The following is a 25,999-nucleotide window of genomic DNA, read 5'->3' on the forward strand; positions in this document are numbered from 1 at the left end:
ATAGTCTAATACTAGTGACATCATGTCACAGATTAAAGAAACTTTTTCCCATGAGAAATCGGTGTACTTTTTCAAACTTCTTTCAAAACGCTCCAGGCCCTCATCCTTCGGTATACTGGAGAATAGATCAATGACATCTACAGTCAAGAAAATTAAATTTGCACTCCATTTATCATTCGTTATTTCCCCCAAAAATCTCCAGGAGTCCTTCATGATATGGGGAATATTATCATACACTTTCTTGAGCCATCTGTCGATTAATTTCCCAATATTAAAAGTTTTGGACCTGGATCCTGAAACAATGGGATGAAATGGTGGATGCTCAATAGATTTATGCACCCTGGGTATACCAACCAATTTCGCCAACACAGGATAATCCATTTTCAAATAGGTATATGTATCATTAGAAATTCTACTATCAATGAGATATTCTTCTATAATCAGATCAATACGTTTATGCCCTATATTAATTTGATTAATTGAAATATTTTCATAATTACCTGAATTATATAAAATATCATGTATTTCCTTATAGTATTCATTAGCGTAAAATATCACGGCTCCACCTCCCTTATCGGGTTTCATCACCCTGATTTCTCTATTGTCCATGATATCCTGTAAACTTTTTCTCTCCATTGGAGTCAAATTATCTAATACACCATTACCATGGATTTTCATTTTATTATGTGTCCAATAAATATCATTACATACCAATTGCTCGAAATTATGAACATATGAATTAGAAATAGGTATGTAAGTACTATTTCTCGTAAGGTCAGTTCCAGCTATCTTTTTACCTCCTATATTACTGTCCTTGTTATTATTTTTGTAAACTTTATCAAATTGTATAGCTAAATTGAGCTTCCTACAATACATTTTAACCTCCTTAATATTGTCTACCAGATCCCATCCTGTCATGGGTATGAACTTCATCCCTTTACTTAAGAGTTTAGCCCAAGAAATGTCTGTCTCAATTTCTGTATAATTGAAAACCTTAAAACCTTCATATACAATAATTTCTGGTCTTTGTACCTTACTAGTCTCCGTAACCATACTTGGGCTTGTAATTTCAATGTCTCCATTGTTATCTACCATGTTAACATCAGATATGTCACTGGGAAGGGCGGCTGGTTTAATCAGAAACTGATTTACATCCTGTGCCATTGTTTTTGTACATTCCGTGCTGGGTGAAATCTCCCGCCCTGAAAATTTTCCTCCCTAAAAGAATTCTTTGACTGTTTCCTCTTGGGTGGATTATTATTATGAGCTTCTATAACCTTATAGCTTGGCCAAATATAGGCTCTATCATTTTTGTATGCCTCTATGTCACGTGTCATTTTCCTATTTTTTCTCTCCACTATACTATGCACATTATTATCCGCATATGTATATTGCTTCAAATACAAATCTTTCCAACACTCATAATCCTGATGATGAGTGATGGTATAATTCATGTGTTCCAATTCATCAGCTAATTTAATTAATTTACCATCCTGATATTTAACTAGTAATTTCATATAAGCATGTCCAAATCCATCAAACAATTCATTAAAATCCTTAATAACATCAGTTGAAAAATTAATACCCAAAGGAAGTTTAAAAAACCTTAAGCCTTTCGGTACTATTTTAAGCTTTAAACATTTAGATAAATAATTACAATCAGTTTTAGTATTTTTAAAAGCTACTAATTTTTTACCAAAATCAAAAGTAAGATCCTTCAATGATGTATATAAAACTTCAGAATTTGAACATTTGCCTTTAGTATTTTCCATATCCAAATTAAAAAAATCCTGACTATCATTTTTACCTCAGTATCTAAGCAACAAAGAACTGCATGGTAAGTCAACATTCATTTGATGCCACATTGGTCTTGTCCAGCTAATACATTACCCTGTGACATACAGATACTCAGGTCCAACAAAAACATTACCCTGTGACATACAAATACTCAGTACTACAAAGTGAAGATTACAATGCTTAGAAAAAATTCAGTACCTTTGAATAGTACTAAAAATTACATACTTTTTCCAAACAGGATAATATTGATTATAAAAAATCATTAGATTTGTGAAATACTAAAAACTTAATTTATACTGTAAAAGGTCGTGGCAATGGTTATTAAAAACTAATAACTCAAAAGTCATTAACTTTGAGAAGTTCCTTCTGAAGATTGGCTGCATTTTCTAATGGTGTAATGATATTTTACTGTTGGCTTCATATCATATATTCCACCTAAAAGACTTATTCAGCCTGGAACTGTACATTCTTTTGGCAAGTGTAACATTATATGATGTTGCCTGATTGAATGTAGTGTGTTTGTGTTTTTCCGACCAACATTGCCCCACTTTGTCTAGTTACAATAAGCATGATACAACCCATGTTACATTTGTGAATTCCTGACTTTGCATCTCAATAACTCTTGATGCCTTCTTTTCTTGGAAGCCTATTCTAAAAGTATTTTGCAAACCGTTGTTGCCATGCTGTCTTGTCTTAGTCATGACTAGCATAATGAAAATTAATTGTTTTAGTTAGCATTCCAAAAGGGTGCAATAATATGCAGATAGATGGTACATTAATATACATGTAAAACATAAGGAAGTGCTCCTTCAAAGACCCTTTTCAGTGATGCTACAGGTTACAAGGTAAAGAGTAAACGCTGCTTATTTGTGGAGACCTTATTGGAGGGTGAGTAGCCACTGGAAGTACCCAGAAAAAAAAAAAAACAAAAGCATGTGAAGATCGTTACAGCACAGACAATAATGAAGGGTTACTGTTGAACCACAGAACGGTAGTTGTGAGACAGAGACTTTGCCACTGAGCAACTGTACTACCCAACAATAAATGCAGCTAAATAAATGTTTTAACTACTTTGCATCAAACCTAAGAACTGACCCACCCTCAAAATGTATCTTCCGTACAAAACTAAATCACAGCCATCTCCATTAGCATAGTGGAATAAAGTCCTGACTACAACCCAGATGACCGGGGTTTTAACAGAGGCTCAGGCACCTAGGGTAAGACAGCAATGGTGCAGTTTAGGCAGCTCACCTTTTTTTGGGAGGAAGGAGGGAGGGCACATGTCCGGGCACTTTTTTCTTTGGCAGAATCCCTGATGGAGACTGGATATCACATGGGAGTACTGGAATCAAACCCTAAACCCTGTGACTGTGAGGTAAATACCTTAACTATTATGCCAAACCCCAACCCTTGGATGAACAGTTTGTGTGTATACAGTGATGCACATGTTAGATACAATAACAGGTTAGCCATACATTTTATGTTCTGATCTAACAAGTGCAACATCCAAAGGTTAGAGGTTAATAGTAAGAAAGCAACGAATCCTATGGCTTGACACTGCATGCTTTATAAGACAATGCATTTTCTCCAATTTAAAAAGCAACACAGCTAAACACAATGAATAAGACATGCCAGCTATTGGTATGTTCACATAGTATTTTTGTATAGCTACACTTAGTTTCACAGACTGAGGCAACCTGCTTCTGATAGTGTGAGAAAGACTGTTGCCGCTTCCAGTAGATCATTACATACATGGTGACCTGCACTGCTTATCCCTCACATAATATCACGTTTAAATGGTAGCATGCCTGCTAGAAAAAATATGAGAGTGCTCCAGTTGAATACACATTAAAAATAGTGCAAATTAAATAGTTTAAGTTGTTCATTGCTAACAGCTCCCCATCACTCTGTTAAAAGTTGTGCCGCAATTCAAATCCCATATTATCCAATGCATCGGCACTTCAGAGGCATAAAAAATATGATGGCTTAAATGAAGCAGTGAAGAATAAAGATGATAAGAACTACGCTTCTCCTAATGCAGAGGTAGCTGTTAACTCGGACAGTCTTGTTTCATATAAAAGCAATTCAGAACTTTAAAATCTCTGTTTGTCGTCTTAACACAGCAGTGTTCTTAAATAATTGGTGAACTTTCTAACATTAAAAATAGAAAAAAAATGTTTTCATAGTAATAACACAACAAAAGCCTGTTCTCTACGCATAATATTACCATCAGATGCCCATATTGCACATTAGCAAACCTTCTAGAGGTAATCAGTACTTCTGCCTGCAGTATCTGTCTTCCGAATGCCACTGGGTGGTCTGCTGTTACCAAGTGCTGCCCACTTTGTCTCTTATTATTACTTGTGTGTACAGCAATGATGGATTCCAACTGCACGTGATTCTGCTGAAGGATTTAGATGATGTTGTAGGTCATTAGAGAACAGGAATGCGTGAGAGGTTGAGTCATAGGAATCCTAAAATGGAAACTTATAGTCAGTTGTTGGCACAGAAAATTCTTAAAGCAGCTCACAAGAGAGCAATTTTGCTGCTTTAACTCCATGCTTAGAACCAGCTTTTCCAATGACTAAGTATGTTTTGGCTGTGTTAGGTAACCTAAGCATGTTTGAAATTTGAAGAGTTAATCAGACTTGCCTTATTACTTGAGGCATTTTGGTATCTTGTTGTGTGAAGAACTGCAATTTTTAACTGTCATCTCTGAAAGGATGTGTCTTGGTATTTTTTTTTCTCATGCTACAACAACATGCTGTAGCCTGAGAGTGCCTGCTTATTTCAGCTGAGAAGAGTTGTTATTCACATTCAGAAGTGTCAAGAACAACTAATTCGGAATGATTATATTATTGGAATGTTACTTTTAACACTCTAAAGTGTGAATAATGACGTTTCAAAACACACTCAGAATGTGTTATATACAGTGTAAACACATATGTTGTAACATGTTTGTTACCATTGTAAGCAAATAAAAAACAAACGCAGGCATGCGTATGTTTGCTGCAAGCATGTGCATTATTACTGTAGGTTTATGTATGTAATTAAACATGGTATTACTAGACAGTTGTTATAACTCTTACTGGTGGGCATAACTGCTCTGAGCCAATTTGCCACATTCTTACCTGGCATGAAGCATAATAGAAAGAATGAATCGGAAGCATTAGATATAAAATACAGCTTAGACACCTGGCCTAAAAATAAAGTACACTTGGCTAGAGGCAAGTTAAATTAAAAAAAAATTTCTAGTACACCAGACAGCAACATTTTTGAAACGCTTTGGTCCTCTGGAAAGGTGAATACTGTCTTAGAAGGAATACTTCTGTACTCAGCAAATTGGACATCCATGGTGAATAAGCACTATAAAATGAGTGTATTCTACCTGGCTCTTCAGCAAAAAAAGTCCACAAAACAGTAACTGTAATCCAGTGTTTGCATGTATGAATGGCTGTGCTCCTTTACTGTACCACACAGATGCTCTGGTACAAGCTTCATAAATGCTTAATGAGAAACACTATGTCTGCTTCTGGAGGACAGCTGCTTTGATATGGTGACCTTTGGCCATAGAAAAACTTGCATTTCTCTTATTGTCAGTCACCTAATTTATATAGTGAACTTAGCCTTTTCCAAGTAATCTCTGACTGTAATCCTAGCAAGACTGAAACTTGTTGCCTTGTCTCGCTTACTTACCTGTCCAACATCTTGTGAAAAATATTCTAATACCAGATACTGCAAAGGTACCATACTCATGGCCTCCTGGCTTTTACTGAACTGCATTCCTTCCTGAGTCCAGTACCCTCACTGTAGTTGTTTTCGCCACTGGCAGTAAATATGAAAATGTTAATAATATGATTGTCACCAGAGATGTCTTTACAGAACTCATAAGGGAAATTAATTAGTCGGGTGCCATTTAGTGCTAGACAATATGGCTGTCCTGTTGTAATCAGATGGTGCTTGATCTGGTTTGGTAGATAACAGGAAGGAAACCCTTGCAGTCTGCACCCATGACTTTTCCAAACCATGTTACCTCAGGTATATGACAAGAGTTCGTACCACATGTACACTTGGTCTCTGTGCTTATCACTGAACTGCACTCAGATAAGGCACACCTTGTCATAATAAGAATGTCACCACAATAAACACAGTAAAGAAAAAGACAGCAGAAAAAAGGTGGTTTAGCAAAAAAAAAAATCTATCTATATCTATATAGTTTTTATATATATATATATATATATATATATATATATATATATATATATATATATATATATATATATATATCTAGATGATTGTCACTGTTGAAGTGACACCCTAACCCCATGTGTAAAATGGGAAAAAAGGGTACTGGATGAATAGATGCATATGTGCGTGCACGCACAAACACACACACACACACACACATATATACATATATATATATATATATATATATATATATATATATATATATATAAATATACACATATAGATATATATATATATATATATAGAGAGAGAGAGAGATAAAAAGATAAATATAGATATATAGATAAATACATCTCTCTCTCTCTCTCTCTATATATATATATATATATATATATATATATATATATATATGGGTCTACTTGAGTAGACTGAATTTTCACTTACCCAAATTTTGTTTTACTGAGATGACAACACTGAACTGTTACTAAATCGAAACTACACACTAACGAAATTTTTAACTGGGAAACTGGACACTTGGCCAACATGGTGAAATTTGCAGTGCAATCCTGGAGTTGGTATATTTAGTTGATAGGGTGGGGGGCACAGCCGCCTATCTGAGTGGGTTTGACATAGAGCAGTGTATGTTCAGTTTTACTGTTGGCCAAGAGTCTTGTTTCCCAGTTAAAAGTTTCTGTAGTATGTAGTTTTGGTTTAATGACAGTTCGGTCTTGACGTCTCAGTAAAATAAAATTTAGGTAAGTGAAAATTCGGTCTACCCAAGTAGATCCATATATATATATATATATATATATATATATATATATATATATATATATATGGGTGTGTGTGTGTGTGTGTGTCTGGGGGGGTCTATGTCAGAAACTCGAAATTCATATTGTTGAATCAATGTGATCGAGTTTCTGAAAACTCGAACTTCAAAAAACAAAAATCTATTTTTTTCTTCTAAGTATTTACAGGGAGGCAAGCCCCCCTGCTCTCCCTACAACCCCTGCATATTATATTTACCAACTCAGAGATCACACTACAGTTGGGAAAAGTGTAAATTCCCTGATCTGCACTGTACCACGACCTCCATTCAAAAGTGTTACGTTTTTGGAAACTCGATCATATCATCTCAATAATATGAATATCAAGCTTCTGAAAACTATATCTTCTGATAGAGACCTATATATATATATATATATATATATATATATATATATATATATATATATATATATATATATAATAACATCCAATGAACCACTCCTTGAGCCAAAAACCTACGACCACCATATAACAAACACCTTTATTCAGGCCACATAAAATGATCCACTGTACACAAAACGAGTCAGCAATCCAACAATCCAAAATGGTAAAATAATCCACAGGATAGGTCAAACGCTTTCGTCGATAGATTTCATCAGAACAATTAATAGTAGGTACTAACACCATTTTTATATGTACCTAGTACCATCAATTGAAAAGAACCAATTCAAAATTAAAGTGACAGTGTGTTTTTAACCTTAAAAACTTAAACTCCCCAAACAAAACTATTTATCTTATAAAACATTCATTCAATTATACAAATAATAGTCAACTTTGTGGCAGGTACATGTACCTCTCAGGGCTTAATATATTTAGCCGTTTGTCAGACCTGTGGTCACTTTTATGTTGGAAAAACAGAAAGGCGTTTGAGTAGGAGAATATACGAGCACATGTATAGTATTTTGAAAAAGGATGACAACAACGCCCTATATAAACACACTAAAGTTAGCCATGCTGACCATTTTTTTAGATTTGGTATTTTGGAAATTGTAGGTAAGAACTTTAGGGGGGGTGACTGGGGAAATCAGTTACTTCGGGCTGAGGTTAGATGGCAGTTGAGGTTAAATGCAACAGTTCCCCCAGGTTTAAACGAACACATCAGCTTAAAACCTGAATTGAGATATCGAGCAACACAGTTTTGATACTGGTTTTAACTTTTCATTCAACCTTGACAACCTCAGTTTTTTAAAAAAAACTTCATTTTTTAAAAAACTTAATTTTTCAGAATAATACATTTTTTATTAGAAAGATTTTTTTATTAAAAAGATTTGTATAATTGAATGAATGTTTTATAAGATAAATAGTTTTGTTTGGGGAGTTTAAGTTTTTAAGGTTAAAAACACACTGTCACTTTAATTTTGAATTGGTTCTTTTCAATTGATGGTACTAGGTACATATAAAAATGGTGTTAGTACCTACTGTTAATTGTTCTGATGAAGTCTATCGACGAAAGCGCTTGACCTATCCTGTGGATTATTTTACCATTTTGGATTGTTGGATTGCTGACTCGTTTTGTGTACAGTGGATCATTTTATGTGGCCTGAATAAAGGTGTTTGTTATATGGTGGTCGTAGGTTTTTGGCTCAAGGAGTGGTTCATTGGATGTTATTAGTGGTTGTTGCCACTCTTTTACACACCTTTTTGGTTTACTATATATATATATATATATATATATATATATATATATATATATATATATATATATATATATATATATATATATATATATATATATATATATGTGTATGGGTCTACTTCAAAACATTAACTTACCACATCATTGAATCTGAGTTCATCGAGACCACATCAGCAAAAATGTACAACATCAAACATCGGGAACATCAAAAACTAACCCCAGGAAAAGAACCACTTGGCCACCATGGATAACTTTGCCATTTTTCCAATGTAGTGTGATCTCGGAGTGTGTGGGAGTGAAACCCCCCACTTTGATGGGTGTTACTTGCTGCGTTGTTTTTTTTTTGTCTTGGTGGCCTAGTGGTTCAGTTCCCAGGGTTAGGTTTTGCAGTTCCGGGTGTTCGACATTGTAAGGTTTCACTGATGTGGTCTCAATCAACTCAGATTAGATGATGTGGCAAGTTGATCTTTTGAAGTAGACCCATACATATATATATATATATATATATATATATATATATATATATACACACACACATATATATATATATATATATATATATATATATATATACACACACACATATATATATATATATATATATATATATATATATATATATATATATAAAATTAATCAGAACTTCTGAAATGCAGTCTTTGCTGTTTGACACTTTTCAGGAGTATCAGAATATTGACAATGTCTCTGCAAATACACACATACACTTGGTAACAATCTGTGCAACTATCCTTTGCACCCTGCTTAGATATCTTGTACTGTGGATGAACCGTATCCTCACTTTTAGCTATTATACATAGAACAGCACTTGTCAGGCTACAAATAGCTTATAGAGCTACTAGGATGATCTACCCTGAAGCACATATATTCAAAAAATGTCCTTACTCCTAAATTTCAACATGCCCTCCATGCTTTACAGTCTTGTTTAAGGCACATGCAATTAATAAAGGTTGTAGATTTGCTGTAGTACATGCCTCAGTTTAAAAACTGTTTCCTATAAAAGAAGAACCTTCCTGTCTTGTATTTTCATGCAGTTCTTTCCTACCCTCCTGCATAAACTTCTTCATTCAGACCATTGCTGTTAGCTGCATATGATTGTCATGAGCTCTTAGCTCCTACTTTCTGTATTCCTAGAATACATATGCTGTTACATAAATGTCCAAGCCAGTGCACATTTGTATCCAGCAATAGTTATACTCTCAGTGCACATCTCCACCCAACAACAGGTATACTCCCATTGCACAGCTGTACCCAGCCACAGGTATACTCCAGTGCATATCTATACCCACAAAATGTATACTTCCAGTGCACATCTGTACCCAGCAATAGGTATACTCCCAGTGTACATCTGTACACAGCAACAGGTATAGTCCCAGTGCACATCTGTAAACAGTAACAGGTATACTCCCAATGCACATCCTTCTACGTACAAGACATCTACAACAACTGGAAAGGCCACAGAAATACCTCACAAAGAGGATTACGGGCCTCAAAGAGATGCCCTATGCAGACCGTCTCAAAAAACTGCAGCTTTACTCCGTTGCATATCGCCTACTCAGAGGCGATCTCTGCCTAACACACAAAGCTATGTCAAACCCAGAGCTTTTAGACATGCTCCACTTAAAGAAATCCCAATCCCTATGAGCTACACGCTCTGTGGACCTAAACCTCGTCACCATAATTAACAGAATATGCTGGAGGGATAGATTCCTGTCCCAGAGACTTCCCATACTCTGGAACAAACTACCTATCTATATCAAACAAAGCTCCTCATTAGCACTCTTCAAGAAAAATCTTGATGATTGGATGGGAGATAGGAAATTCACCCCGGGGATCACTTCTGTGGCTCTGCTCGACAGTGGCACAGGAAAATAACTTTCTTGGGTACCTTCGGCTAGGCTTATATAGGCTCTAGGGCCAATAGCCTAGTGCCTACCTATGAACCTATACCCACAATTGGTATACTTCCAGAGCACATCTGTAACCAGCAACAGATATACTCCCAGTACACATCTGTGCCCAGCAACAGGTGTACTCCCAGTGCACATCTGTCCAGAGCAATAGGTATACTTCCAGTGCACATCTGTACCCAGCAATAGGTATACTTCCAATGCACGTCATCATTATCATCAACCCCCCTTTTCTCATTTTCTACATGGGGTTGGGGTGTCGTGTCATCTGTCACCATTTCTCTCAGTTCAATGCCTCTCTCTCTAACCTTTCTGACAGTCATGCCTGTCACAGGAATTCTCTCAAACAATACATCCACCTCTTTGTGGGACAGCCTTGTTTTCTCTTGCCTTTTTCCTATCTGTCCCAAATCTTTTTCACCATATTGTCTTCTGCTTTCCTGCGCATGTGCCTGAACCACCGTAATCTGTTCTCTTTCACCTTCTCTGCAATTGGAGCTACTTTGGCTTTTGCTCTAATACCCTCATTCCTTCATCTATCCTTCTTTGTGCATTCTACCACCCATCTCAGGCACTTCATCCCCATCACCTCTAGCTTCCTCAACTGCTCTGCATTAACTACCCAGGTTTCTATACCATACAGTAGTATGGGTCACACCACTGTTTTGTACACCTTACTTTTCAGTTTCTTTGGCATTCCTCTGTCATATACTACACCAGACAGTCTGTGCCAGTTAGCTGCAGCCCCTCTGATCCCAGTTTTCACCTCTTCATTCAGACTTCCCTTCTCCTGAACCACCCCATACAGATACTTGAAGCTGTTAACCTTTTTTATCATTTTCCCTTCTATCTCAATTCTCAGCTTCTTCTGAACTCCCCTATTTGCTGCCATTACAACTGCCTTATCTGTACTTAGGTTCATTCCATGTGCCTTCATCTTTGCAATTCATTCCCCTATCCTTTATAGGTTCAAAGGTGTGTACTAGGCTAATGGCTGTGGAGCCTTTACAAACCTAGCCCATATGATTATCCTGGCATCGTGCCAACGACATTAGTTCCCAGTGGTTCTGTTGAGTAGAGCCACTGGAGTGATCCCTGGGGTGAATTTCCTATTCCCCATCCACTCATCAAAATTTCTTCTTGAAGAGGGTCAGTGAGGTGCTCTGTTTGACATGTATGGGAAGTCTATTCCATAGCATGGGCAGTCTCTGGGTTATGAACCTGTCCCTCCAGCATGTTTTGTTGATTGTGGTAATGAGGTTGAGGTCTCTGGAGCATGTGGTGCGGAGGGATTGGGATTTCTTTAGATGTAGCATTTCTAACAGTGCTGGGTCAGACATGGCATTGTAAGTCAAGCAGAGATCGCCTCTAAGTAGGCAATATGAGACAGAGAATAGTTAAGAGTTTTTTGAGTCTGTCCATATAGGACAACTGTTTAAGGCCTCGGATCATCTTTGTGAGGTACTTTTGCTCCATTTATTGCAGGTGTCTAGTGAGGTACATGCCAGATGAGGCATTGTACTCGATGATTGGCCTAATGAGGGAAGAGTAGAGGGAGACAATGACCTCTTTTTTCCTAGATGCAAAACCCTTAGTAATGAGATGTGCCACATAGAAGAACTTTCTGACCTTGACTTTCTGTCAACCTGTGTTCCCAGATCTCTTATAACGCCTTCTGTGTTAAGTGGACTACCATCAATGTGGTAATTCATGGGAACCAAGTTTTTCCCAAAGGGGATGACGACACATTTTTTGGCATTGAGCTTAAGGCCATGGTTCTGACACCAGTTGTTGGTCTCAGTGAGGCCTTTCTGCAGGATGTCAACATCACTTGGGGAGTTAATAATAGCTCCCAACTTGCAATCATCTGTGAACTTTGTCAGCCAGCATCCCTTCATGTTGACCTGGACTTCAGAGAAGTAGATATCAAACAGTTGAGGACCCAGGACTGAACCCTGTGGGACTCAACTCGTGACTGGTCGGCAGTCTGACTTGGAGTCCGCTACTTTCACACTGTGGGTTCTGTGAGCCAAGTTTGCAACCCGCCTAGTGATATAAGGGTTGATGCCTAGCTTAGTGAGTTTTTTGATGATTCCTGAGTAGGGAATGATATCAAAGGCCTTGGCCAGATCAAGGCAGGCGGTATGAACCGTCTTGCCCTCATCCACAGCTCTGGTGACTAACTCAAAGAAGTTGACCAGGTTGAGCAGGCATGATCTACCCTTCACAAAACCAAACTGTGTGGGATCCAGAGTTTGGAGAGTCCCTATATCCTTGTTTATTATTTCCATGATGATGCGTTCCATAGCTTTGCATATCAGACTCATCTAAAGTTCTTGCTCAGAGTCTGCCTGTAATGCCATATTGTCTGCATACAGCAACTTTGTTGATCCGTCCCCTTCAACCTGTTTGCTAATGTAGTCCATCACCAATATGAACAGCAGTGGGCTCGGAGCTGAACTCTAGTGCACACCCAGTCCCACTGGGAACTCCTCTGTGAGATTGTAGACTGCTCATACTTAAATCATTGGGTCCTTATACATAGCCTACAGTAATTCTACCAATGTTTCTGGGACTTCAAACTACCACAGGACTGCCCAAATCAGCTTTCTTGGGACCTTGTCATATGCTTTCTCCAAGAGTATCAGTGCCCATTTGGAATCTTTCCTCATCTCTAGCATTTTCTCAATTATCTGTGCACATCTATACCCACTACAAGTATAATCCCAATGCACATCTGTACTAAGTAAACAGGTGTATATCCTAGTGCACATCTCTAACCAGCAGCAAGTATATCTCCCAGTGCACATCTGTACCCAGAAATGGGTACATTCCCAGTGTACTTCAGACCAGTTGTGCTGCAACACCAGAATTTTGTGTGTGTGTGTGTGTGTGTGTGTGTGTGTGTGTGTGTGTGTGTGTGTGTGTGTGTGTGTGTGTGTGTGTGTGTGTGTGTGTGCACGTGCACACACAAGTATGTTACAGGGGTGGCTTAAGTTTCAGTATTTCTGTTTTATCACTAATAGGAGCACACCAGACTCTTTCCTGCTTGTGCACCTATGTAAGTCTGCTTTAGTGCATTATCTCTAATCAGCATGCAGTAGAAATGGCTTTGATTTTAAATTCTTTTAGCTCTCATATTCACGTTGTGTCATTTATTTGCATGCATACTATAGGCTAGCTGCCTGCTTCGTGGCAGAAATGTATCACTTATCACACCTAGCAGATAGTGATATCTGCTTCAAAAAATAATCTTTGCAGTGTATTCCTCCACATACTGGTCCTGTGTGGTATGGACCATGTTTTAGAATCTTGCCCTTTGTGTTGTAAAAATTTTAAGCTCACAGTTTTCACTTAGAATCTTTTCTTTTCCACACAAAAAAAGAGAAGCATGTATGCTTCTGATTTTTTTGTTGCAGAGCTACTAATTACACACCTTTACTTCTGCTGATGTTTTTGTACTAAATAAACTTCCATGGTATCACTTTCTATTACATTAAAATTATTCAAGTCTGCTGAAGGGAAAATGAACCATTTTTTTATATGTTTATATTTACGTCAGCTTAATAGTTAAGTACTGACATTTAAGACTGTGACATAACCACTGTACAGCTGTTTGATTTGCCCATTCTATGTTTATGTGATGGTCCCCTTAGTACTGATCACCACAGTCTATGCAACCAGGAAGAGAAAGCAGTCTGCAGAGGCATTATTAATGCTGACGATCAGTCAGGGAGACAAAGTACATTAGTGCACAGCATAAACATGAAGAAGCAACCATATTCTGCCCATTTATAAATAATATTCCTGTTATTTACAGACCTAGACAGTACATTCCAGTTAATAAGAATAATGTAGAACGGTTAAGCTAAAGACATGCTGTTGAAAACGAGTGTGTGTGTGTGTGTGTGTGTGTGTGTGTGTGTGTGTGTGTGTGTGTGTGTGTGTGTGTGTGTGTGTGTGTGTGAGTGAAAACATGACACACACACACAGATACACTCAAACACACAAACACACAGAACAGCAGCAGAAATTTAAAGCACTCTGTAAAGTTTATTCAAGATGGGGGGAGTGATATCTTCTTCATTGCAGTGTATCATACATTTCTGACCTCTGCATGCAACCCTGTAATCTTTATTGGAATGCTAACATTTTTGGATAGAATGACATCTATGCTGCTTCTGGTGTAACCAAAAACTTCCTCATAGCGCTTAGCACCACTTCAGAACTCCGTATTATTGGCTTGCATTTCTGAATACCAAGATATGTTGCTGTTTTTTATTTTCAATTTTCTATAGCAACTTTTGTGTTTTTGTTTTATGTTGCATTTTCTTTTTTGCCATGTGCATTTTATTACTCCATGCACTTTTAGTTATTTTCTGACCTGTTAGTTCATTTTTATGGTCGATGTCACACTAGATGGCAATCATTGAAGCAAGTGCAGTCTAAATTAAGTTATAGTACCATAGCGCCACCTGTTGCTATAATGAAGTATAAAGGAGTGTTTTGGAAAATTACATAGGGAATTGATTGCACGGAAATTTGGTTGGTGTTCAAATGAAAGTAATGTCATTGCCTTTTATATATGTATTTTGCATCAGAATATAAGATATTTCATCTGTAATGACTGTGGTCACATTTTACATATCATGTCATTTCTGCTCCCGAATGTCTGAAAGTGAAAGACTGCCTCATGCTCTACTCATCTGGTAGCCCTTGAAGTCTGACGACAAACTTGTAACATTCGCCTGCAAGATTTTAAAAGCCCCCACAGGAAATATCTCTGATTTCAAAGATTACCAACATGTGAACCTACTCTTTGAAGAGATATTGAAATTATCTTATGATTGCACTAACCCCAACTTAGACAGAATGGCTAGCGCTACACAAAGGAATTTTATGCCCTTTTAGATAAGTACACAGAAATGGCAGTCCCTAATAGAGCTAAATATCATGGACGTTTTAACAATAAACCACCATGCTGGCCAAGCAACATTAATAAGCTTTAAAAATAAAATAAAAAAAAACACCTTCAATTATGCAGCAGATTTAAAACATGTCACATCAAGGAAAGTAATTAAAAACACTATAAATAAATTGAAAGTCACCATCAGGTCTTTTAAAGCTACCCATGAAGTTAGGCTGGCATCAGTAGCTAAAGGTAAATGTAAATCCTTCTTTAGCTGTGTTTGATAACTAAGGAACAACATCCTACATGGCTTTGAACTTGTTCAAGATAGCATCTTTCTTTTAGATCCCAAAGACATTATGAACATACTTTCCAACAAATTCAGTGCTAACCACTCCAGACACTGCTGCCCATGGAGCACAGATCCCAGAGTCTCTTATCTCCCCCTTAATTTAGTGCTGACCACTCCAGAGGCTGCTATCTGTACAGCACAGATCCCAGAATATCTTACCTCCCCCTTTGACAGTAAGAAACATAATTAAGGTACTGAATAAGAGCATAACTACTTCCTCAGCAGGGCCTTACTTAAAGGCTATTGATGAATGGCTGACATAACAAAGAAGGTAAAACAAAGGAGGCCAGTTAGCTACTCTTTGGAGGCTGTTACAATTCCTATATAGAAATTATTGAAAACTTGTGCCATATAATATGAGTGTTAGACACACATAAAGTTAAACAGAATGGTGTACTGCACCATCAAATGTGAAGGCACTAAAGCAGGTAACGTTATGAAAAAATGTGTCGCAAGTGTCAAGCTTCATCTTGCATACATACATACCTGCATACAGTGCAAATATACACTGATAAAACATCTAGTTGGCCAATTGCAGTATCCCTGTGAAACCAAGCATTTGTACAGACTTTCCTTCTTTTTGACAAAATTACTCGATTATATTCTTACCTCATATTTTCAGTATAAACATTATTTTACTTTGTCCCATACAGTCAGTAGCTGTTCTCTCTGTTACACTCTCTGCTTGAAATATAATTTCACTTGTCTTGAAACTGAGCCACAATCATATTAAACCATGGAGGGAGAAATACACCAATGCATTTTTCTACAAGTATGCTTTCACTTTTCTTCTACCTCTCAAAACATTAAAAGAAATGTTCTACATAAATGTAATTAGAGTTTGAAAAGCAGTGAATGCAGTTTCTTTTATGTGAAGTTGTTTTTAATTTCCCTTTTGATTAATTAGAAGATTTGTTAATTTACATCAGTGCATGCTACATTTGGACCAGTGCGCCTTCTGGTAGCTGATGTGTAGGTTTCTTACTCCCATGATGTCAATGATGTGGCCCTTTTCTGATATCACTGCTGTATAGAAACAGCCACCGTGCAGCTGCCTGGCAATTTAGCTGTGAAGTCATTGTTACGCCAATCTCTGCGCTGAGAACGTAGTTTGGGTAAACAAAGATAAATGTATGAGCTTTCCAAATGAGTAGTACAATATTCATGCACAGGAGGCACTCATAATAGGCAAAACGACTGGCAAATTTTAAAATGTTAAAAGCCTGTACAGTAGTTTGGTTGGTTTTATTTATATATTTTTAATTTACATATTTTTATCATTGATACATTGTTAAGCATCTGCACATGTCTAAATGCTGTGCTTAAAATATATTTATGATTCTGTGGCAACACAGTACAAGAACAAAGCCTTATGTTGTTTTACAGATGATGATTACTGTTTTGTCAGACTAGGTTTGAGTCTGAGGCACACTGCTTCAATGACTTGCATGAAATGGTAAAAGGACATATAACTTAAGGGTGATGTTGCACATAACAAAATATGAATACATCTGACAGGATAGCAAACATGCTACAGCTATAACAAAAGGCTTTCATGGCCGGCACATATTTTAAGTAATGCTTCATTATTCCCCTATAAATCCTTTTATTTATTTGTTAAGCAGGGATACAACACTGATCCACACTAACCATTTTCAGACTAAGACTGGGTACACTGACTGGTCAAGTGACTTGCTCAAACAGTATGCAAATGGAGATTGAGGAAATTAAATCCTGGATTACAGGAAGTAGATCATAGCCTTAATCTCCTGTGTTAACTGCCAGCATTTATCTGCACTAACAGCCATATACAGGATTATGTAGCAAAGATAAACCCCTCCCCACCAGCACTACCAGACGCATAACACATACAGTTGTCCCTGCAAGTGCAGGAAAATCCACTTTCCACCATGACAGGTTACCAGATTTCTGTGTCCCACTTAGCTAGCCTTGTAGCATCAACCCCCTTTTTTCCATTTTATACGAGAGTTCAAGTTGTTGCATCAACAGTGACCATCACCTAGATCCAATATAAGTCTAAAATGGGGTGCTAACATCTTTTGAGAACAGCAATCCATATAGATTTATACTGTGTGCTCAGCATATTATGAAAGGGTATGCAATATATTTCATTAATTTACTTTAATGGAGGTGGGACATGATTTTGAATGAAAAACAATGGTTTTGTATAATTACATAAAAATAATGAAGGATGCAGCTGATTCACAGCTTATCTTACTGGCATTTAAATGTAATGGTATGTTCTATGATTCCATATTTTAAGTAATTCCCATTTGTTAAACAATGTGAAAGTAAACTGAATAATTTTTCATGTCTCTTGCCAATGCTAGTCAGGTGCAAGCGTGAATGGGCATGCCTTCTTTGAAGGTTGGGCATCGGGCTGGCAACTCGGCACCGTAAAAATCTACTGCCAGTCATGAGCGGACCAGAGTTCCGCTGTGGCGACCCTTAACCGGGAAAAGCCGAAAGTCTTTATTTTTTTTGCCAATGCTATTTCATCTGCTTTTGTACTGCGCTCAATCACCAGAATGTTCTTCAGACTGTGAAGCAGAGATTTTTTTGAGTATTACCTGTATTGAGGGCCCCAAAGACCATATGCTCTGCCCTATCATCCATTGGAAACCATGTACTGCACTGTGTCTCCAAACCTGATGCATGTCGAATACATTTTTACCTTCTGCACAGTTACGTGTTACATTAAGAGACTGTACAATACGTAACCGCCATATTCACTGTGAAGTTAGTCTTGCATAACACTGAGGTTTGCCTTGTACACTTCCAAATTGATGTCATAAACTCAAATTCCTAAACACTTCCTTCACAAAACAACCTGTACAATCTTCCTTTTTCTTTAAAACCACTGTCAGTCCAAAACTGCTCCTCACGGAACTGAAAACACTCAAATATGGCTCCACCAGTGACTTATGAAGTCATACTATCACCTTTCTTTCCTGTATTATCTTAGATATGTATTTTAGCTAGTGCTTGAGTATCGGTCTCTTGCTGAACTGTCTCTGTCAGTGCTAATGCAGTACTTGAGTAAGCTGAAAGATGAAAATACTCTAGGAAATCCATATTTATCCTCCAATGCTGATTATTCTGGACTGCTGGTGCAGTGGTAAAGTGCTGGACTGCAGCACTGGCTTTCTGCACTTGATAAGTGAGCCCAGAAACTGGAGTACCTCACTGTGAAAATAAGACAAAGTAGCTCATTGATAGGTACCCTATATCTGGGGAGAATATAGGATCCCTCACTACAGAAGCATCTTTTGGTGGGGAAAAGATGGTAGCCCGGGGCACACAAAGAAAAAGCTGTACCTGCATGCAGTTAGCCTTTATAATGTACATCTAGACCAGTCCAGCTGTACAGTGCAGCATCAGGCAATAAGAGAGAAATCCTCAGCTGTCCAAGTGTTATGATGATGATTTCCTGGCCACTGATTCTTGTCACATACCATGGTGTACTTGGAATGGGGGAATGAAAGGTTAGTAGCTAAACATCATTGTTAAGTGTCTGAGGACACTGGAATTAAAATACTTCTTTTCTAATGCCAAACCAGCCTGAGGAGTTATTTCAGTTTTCTTTATTAAACAGCAGAAGGATGTTGCTAGTATATTCGGTGCAGAATTTTGTCCCTTAAAACCATTGTTCATCTAAAATACAGCTTCCATAATTGGACTCTCCCTGTCTTGCAGGATGCTGTACCAGTGGCTTTTACTGCGATATCAGCAATGCCTGTTTTCCTCTGACTTCTTTCTGAAAGCAATGCGGGCAGTAATGATTCTAGTAAAACTACAGTCGCTAAGTAATGATGTTGTATTGTGCTATTTTGCTGCACTCTATTAAGACATATATTTTGCATTGAAGTTTTGTAACTTGCAGACTCTTCTGTATTACATTAGAAATCCTTGCAGGCTAAAATATGCTTTTAAAACAAATTTAGAAGGAAACTTTTTTCTTCATTTATAAGATTTAGACATTTCTACAGTTAAGTTAGCATTTAATTTTGTCAACACCTTCCCTCAGTGATAGCAACCAGAGCTGTTGATATGAACCATCAATACACTAGTCTCACATTTTCAAAGGACTTGGTATTTCTTTCAATTTGATGCATAGTATGTTTTTGATATTTAATTCTTTCAGCAGCTACCTTTTTCTGAATTATTGTTAGTGATGTTTTCACAGTTTTGAATATAGCATCTGTCTTGCTGTATTACCAACAACTGAATATTAGAGTACTTGGTAGCAGGGATGATCAGCCATCTTTTATTTTTATTTTCCTAAATTAACTTTAAATGACTTGCATATGTGTTAAGAATAAGTGACGTTAAGGTGGTGTTTGTTTAAGATGTTGTTATATCACTGGAATGACTTCACAACATTTGTACCAGGAAAATTTGCTGCAAGATATTTTATGCACTTTTGGAATACTTGGCATTAAACTTTTATGCTGTGTAAAAAAATGTTGGTCTAGGTTCATTTATGTCCAATTAGAAGTACAGCTAATTTTCTTTTAATTAAATGCACCTCTTGAGATGGGTGAGCTTTCCGATGCAGACGAAATTGCTTACAGAAGATATTTTCTTTAGAGCTGGTGGTAGCTGTTCGAGTGATCTTTTTGTCTGCCAACGTCTGAACAAACACATCAGGCAGATGGCAATTTGGCCTCAGGTCAAGGTGCTTTCAGGACAGATGGGAATAACCAGCCTTTAGCAGCTGACAGATAGTTTATCAATCCTGTGCGCACTTACAGCTATTTGTCTTTGGAGAGTAAAGTTCTGCAGTGAAGTGCCATTCCACCTTCAGGAATTGTTTTGCCCCTTCTCAGGGCAGGTGTTGGGCATTGCAGTATTATCCAGGCCTGGCACCTTGCCTTCTCGTGACCTTCAGTAATCAAGAAAATGCAGCAATGTGCTTACAGACTGGAAATTTATGGATGTTAACAATTAGGCACTATAAGTAATCATCACTTTACCTGTGAGACAGAATGATATTGGTTGACCTCTCTGCTTCCTTGTTCTCAAGCTGTGTGTCCTTTAAAAGACATCATATCGCCCTTCACTTGGCATTTGTAATTAAATAATAGAACTATGGTTGCGTTAAAAATATTCAGATAAACATTGTTACTTAATCTGGTAAACTGTGTACTGAATTTAGTCTCTGTTACTCATTTAAGTATAGCTGTGAGATAAATTACATTACTGATTTTTTTACTGACTCACAATTTGTTGGTTAAGTGATTGACTACTGTCTCACTAAGCACAGTAATAGTGTTAAAATGATTTGTTCAGTAAAAAAAACAAACAAAAAAATTACTTTGTCGTTGCAATATGTGGTACATAAAGTGCCAAACAGCATTTCCACCCCGTCAGTGAAAGTTTTAGTCTGGTCTGTTTCAAATAACAGTGCTTTGAAAGTACTGCATTCCTTTATATTGGGCCATTGAAAATAAACAGTAGCCCTGGACTTCAGTGACAGCAGCTTATGGAAAGCATAATGTGCAACTGTAGAATTTAATGACTGCATCATCTTGCATGTGCAGAGATACATCCATCAAAGTCTATGGCTGTAACTCTCATTATCCCTTAGCTGACATCACTGAGGGATGTGCTACATTTATTTGGGCTCTGGTTTAATAAAACAAGTTTTCAAAGCTTTTTATTTAAAATGTCTCAGATAAATAAAGGGAAAAATAGTATAAGTGCATTGTGGCACACTTAGAAGCTACTGTACATGTGGTACTCTGCATCATTGAATGATCTTCATCCTGGGATTGTCCATACCTCTCAATTGTCCCTGATTTTGACTGAAACTTTAGCTCTGTCCCTCTTAATCCCACCTAGAGGTGGTGACTTTTGGAGAAAAAGTGATAAATTACACAATAAATAATGACAATAATTAGAGTTATAGACTTCTTTTACTTTAGAAAATGCATATTCACTTATGTTCTGTTATTTTGTCAATGTCTCAAGTTAATAATACTAATATATGAAAAGAGTCCCTGATTGTCTCTGATTATTTCTGGATTTGTCCCTGATTCTGTTGGGATTTGTCCCTGACTGGTTGTGAGCTATGGGATTGTCACAACAGTAGATTCCCTCTTATCCGGTCTCAGTTTAACTGGATTCCGCTTTAACCAGCCATAGCAACAGACAGAGAAGAACAACACTTCCACATCCTCTGTGCACTTCGGAACATCTCAGCTTATCTTTTTAATCTTAAAATGTTAAAATATTGAAACAAAAATGAACTTGCAACTTCATTTTTGTTTCAATATTTTAACATTTTAAGAGTAAAACAATAAGCCAAGACATTCCAAAGTAACAGGTTGATAAGAATAACTTATTGTAAAGCTTTTTCTGATTAACTGACCATTCGTTTATCCAGCCTAAGGTCCGGTCCCAGCGAGACTGGATAAGAGGGAGTCTACTGTAGTTAGTACCTCCAAGCGCTTGTCTATATTGGATAGTCCTTGTGCATTCGCCCTCTGGTGGCTATGTGTGGTTATAACACAGCTGCACTAGTCAACAGAGTTGGGTAAGTGGCTAATGGACTTTGGAGTAGCAGAAGTTAAAAAGTTAGTAGGGGCTAGAAAAGACATTCATTTGTATGCTGTACCCCATGCATGCGGTGGTATGGAACACAGTGTGCTAAAAATATCACTTGGATCATAACAATATGCATTACAGGTTTGCATCCTTACCTTAAGTATTTTCTTTAACCATGCAGTACAATGCATGTTACGAATCATATACATTTTCCCCTAATACCATTCTTATTATATGCATTTACGATTAACAAGAAGTCTGCAATTTGGTGGCAAAAAAGGACCACATAGCACCATGTAGACTCCTCACTATTTGCTGGATAAGCAGCATTTCCTCCCAGTCGAACAGCTTGTCAGTCTCCACTCAGTACTCAGAACATGCCATTATGCCTATCCCATTCTTTTTTTTAATTCAGCCATTGCCTCTACATCTGTTACCTCTTGAGGAAGTTTGTTCCTCTCATCCACAACCCTTTGTGTAAAATAATACTTCCTCTATTCACCCCTGAATCAGCTACGGCACTTCGTCAGACTCCATTCTCTTACTCTTTCACCTGTTTTTGAAATATTTGTATCTCTACAACCCTCAAATTATTTATTGTGCTTAAAAAGGTAACTGTTTCTAATGCTGACACTTGGAATGCAAACTATCAAAGCTTGGAAACCAAATGACTGAAAATCCAGATTTGTATATACTAAGTCCGAGATCTCCATTTCTCAGAGGGGTGTAGGGTGCTTGCTCCCCACATCAGTGTGTAAAAAACAAGCTTAAAGGAGAATAGTGCTTTTTGATATCTGGTCTGCTCCTGCCTTTTCAGTCATTTGTTTTCAGCTTATCAGGACTTCAGCATTTCAAATCAACAGGGAGCTACTTAAAAATGTCTGTAATGTCCCTGCATGCCTTCTTTCTTTAAGATTATACACACTAAGCTAGTCTGTCTTTACAAGAGCTCTAATGAAGACCATGCTTTATTGAACTGCCTTCATTTTCCACCATTATGCATTTGAGATCTCCGGAATGGGACACAAGAGTCCAGATACAGCCATACCTGCTGTCTGTAAACAGGAATCATAGCTTGTTTTTTGCCATTGATACTGCTTCTTATATGCACACATACATATACAGTATAGAAGATAAAACAAACTTCGGACTCACCACGACTGACAAAATAAATGAATTAAAATGAAGTTTATTGAAGGTAAGCGCTTTCGCATATCTCCTGATACGCTTCCTCAGACCATGAACATTATGCTAAAACACTGTGCTTATATACTCAAAGCAATCAAATGAAACAATATTATAACTGGTTAATTAGACAATTAAACAATTAATAAATTAACCAGTCAGTCAAATGCCTGTTTTAAAATTAGATTCTGAGCTTTTTCAGAGGGAGGCAAAGCAACTATCAGACTATTACATTCCTAGAATCAACCAAGAAAACTTGGTAAATAACCCTAATGGCCCTAATAAGTAACTCTAATAAACAAATACTAATAAATACTATCTAAGATAGTGCGACCCTTACCATGTATATTTTTCATGTATATTAAAATAAAAAATTAAAATAAAAAATTGTACTAGAAACTAATAATATACATTGAACAAACAACATGCTGAATTTAGTTAAAATATTAACCCTAGAATAAAACTAATAAGGCTGCTTTTCATATGTATTGTTATTATATATAACTTGTATATGTTCTAAAAAATCATGATAAATAATAAATAATACATAATTAATAATAATAAATGAACTGTATTTAAAACTTTAAAAACTTTTAATACATATACAGTATGTGTGCGTATATATATATATATATATATATATATATATATATATATATATATATATGTGTGTGTGTGTGTGTGTGTGTGTGTGTGTGTGTATATATATATATATATATATATATATATATATATATATATATATAAGATTTATTTATTTATTTAACATTGTAACAAACTAGACTCAGTACTGATCCCTGTGGAGGTTTCCTCTTATCAGTATGAATGTTATTTATTATAAGTAACCCTCTATATGCTTCCTGTTATCTAGTCAGTATAAGGTTTGATTTGTTCTGTAACCTTTTACCTGATACCATGTCAAACACTTCATTAACATGTACATAGGATGCATGCATTGCCTCTTTCTCATATTATGTGTATGTGTGTGTGTGCGCGTGTGTGCGTGCGTGCATGTGCGTGCGTGCGTGCTTGTGTGTGTGTGTGTGTGTGTGTGTGTGTGTGTGTGTGTGTGTGTGTGTGTGTGTGTGTGTGTGTGTGTGTGTGTACTGGGTCATCATTTGTGGCTGCATTGTTTTGCTTGCTTCTCCCTCAAGTCCCCCACCCTCTTTGATAGCCAGTCAGCACACTAGTCAGACAAGGCCTGTAGTACCAGAAAGTGCATATGCATTTCTGTTTAAAAAATGCTGGAATGTAATTTGATACAAGTTTTGTACGCATCCATTTTTTCTCGATGTATACTTTAGGTTTTTATACAATGGTCAGATTATTGTTCAGATTTGCATTTTTATGAATTATTCCTTGTAATACACCAAACTAGGCATTCCTGCAGTTACATGTGGTCTTCTCAGTAAAGTTGTTTATAAATAAGTAAAATGTGGACATTGCCAGATGCAGTTTTGGATTGCTTACATCTGATCTCAATGTTCTTATCTTGAATTGTATGTAGGCTAACCTCCCATTATTGCAGCGTGAACTCCTGCACTGTGCCCGCCTGGCGAAACAGACGCCAGCACAGTACCTAGCACAACATGAGCAGCTCCTGCTGGATGCCAATGCCACCTCTCCTATTGACTCCTCTGACATCATGCTGGAAGTCAACGAGAATGGCAAACGTCGAACACCTGACCGGTAGGTGCAGACTAACTTTTAACTTTTTTGTCTTTCATGTACTAGGAACGCCTTTTGTCTAGCTAATGTGTTTCTCCAGTAATAAGTGCGACCCTTACCATGCATTTGCTTTGATTAGCACAATGTTTCAGTGGCTAAGGTTTGTACCAAACAGCTTCAGGTTTCAGGGTCCCTATCCTCAACACTGGTCACTACCTATTTGAGCTTGTTTGTTCTTCTCATACATGAATGGGCTTTCTTTCTTGCCGCTTCCTCAAGACATGCTGACTGATTTTCTACTGTAAATTGTCCACATATATTAAATTTACCTGTCCCTTAGAGGTCTGGGCCATGGCTGAAATGGTCCACTAAGAGTCAATTTACATAACTAGTTAAAATTGTCAGGAAGAAATGCATGGTTGGTGTGAGGAGATCTGAACCTTTGTATGGGGGCAAAACCACAAGTCATTCACTGTGGAATTTAGTTTGTAGTTTTTTTGTATTATGTTTTGTTAGGTAAATGTTTCTTCACATTCTCAAATTCCATTATCAAATCATTGCAGAAAAGTCATAAGTATGGCTACCCACTGTATTCCATTGTTCATTTTTAATCCCAAATTATCTGCTATGTGGCCAGCTGTTTTAATGTATTTCTCCATAGGAAAGTTGGCCTTCCAGCACAGTCACAGGGCTATACAGTTAATATGCATCACACATGAGCTGTGTCTGTGAATAAACACAGACCATCAGTAGATTGTAGGCTGGGATGAATGAGCATTTCTGGCCTAGTGAGAAGAAGATAACATCTGGCATTTCCCACTGCTGACATGTATTTGTGCACTATTTGAAACCACCAGGAACTGGACAAAACTAATAGCAGATACCTGCAACTCAAAAGATACAAGTAAATGGGTCTATATTATTTCCTTGGAAGA

The 25,999-nt window shown here is 37.1% G+C and overlaps 1 protein-coding gene across 4 annotated transcripts in view; it reads left to right on the plus strand.

Moving 5' to 3' along the window:
- Window positions 1-25,999, plus strand: part of CBFA2T3 (CBFA2/RUNX1 partner transcriptional co-repressor 3) — a 237,287-nt gene that overhangs the window by 162,115 nt on the left and 49,173 nt on the right. For all 4 annotated transcript variants that reach the window (XM_044081693.1, XM_044081691.1, XM_044081692.1 and 1 more), the window contains one exon: window positions 24,904-25,085. In XM_044081693.1, coding sequence (XP_043937628.1) covers window positions 24,904-25,085 — 182 coding nt within the window. The remainder of the gene's footprint in view (window positions 1-24,903; window positions 25,086-25,999) is intronic.

The sequence above is a fragment of the Protopterus annectens genome, chromosome 8.part1, assembly GCF_019279795.1.
Source record: "Protopterus annectens isolate FY-2018-M chromosome 8.part1, PAN1.0, whole genome shotgun sequence".
Lineage (NCBI taxonomy): Eukaryota > Metazoa > Chordata > Ceratodontiformes > Protopteridae > Protopterus > Protopterus annectens.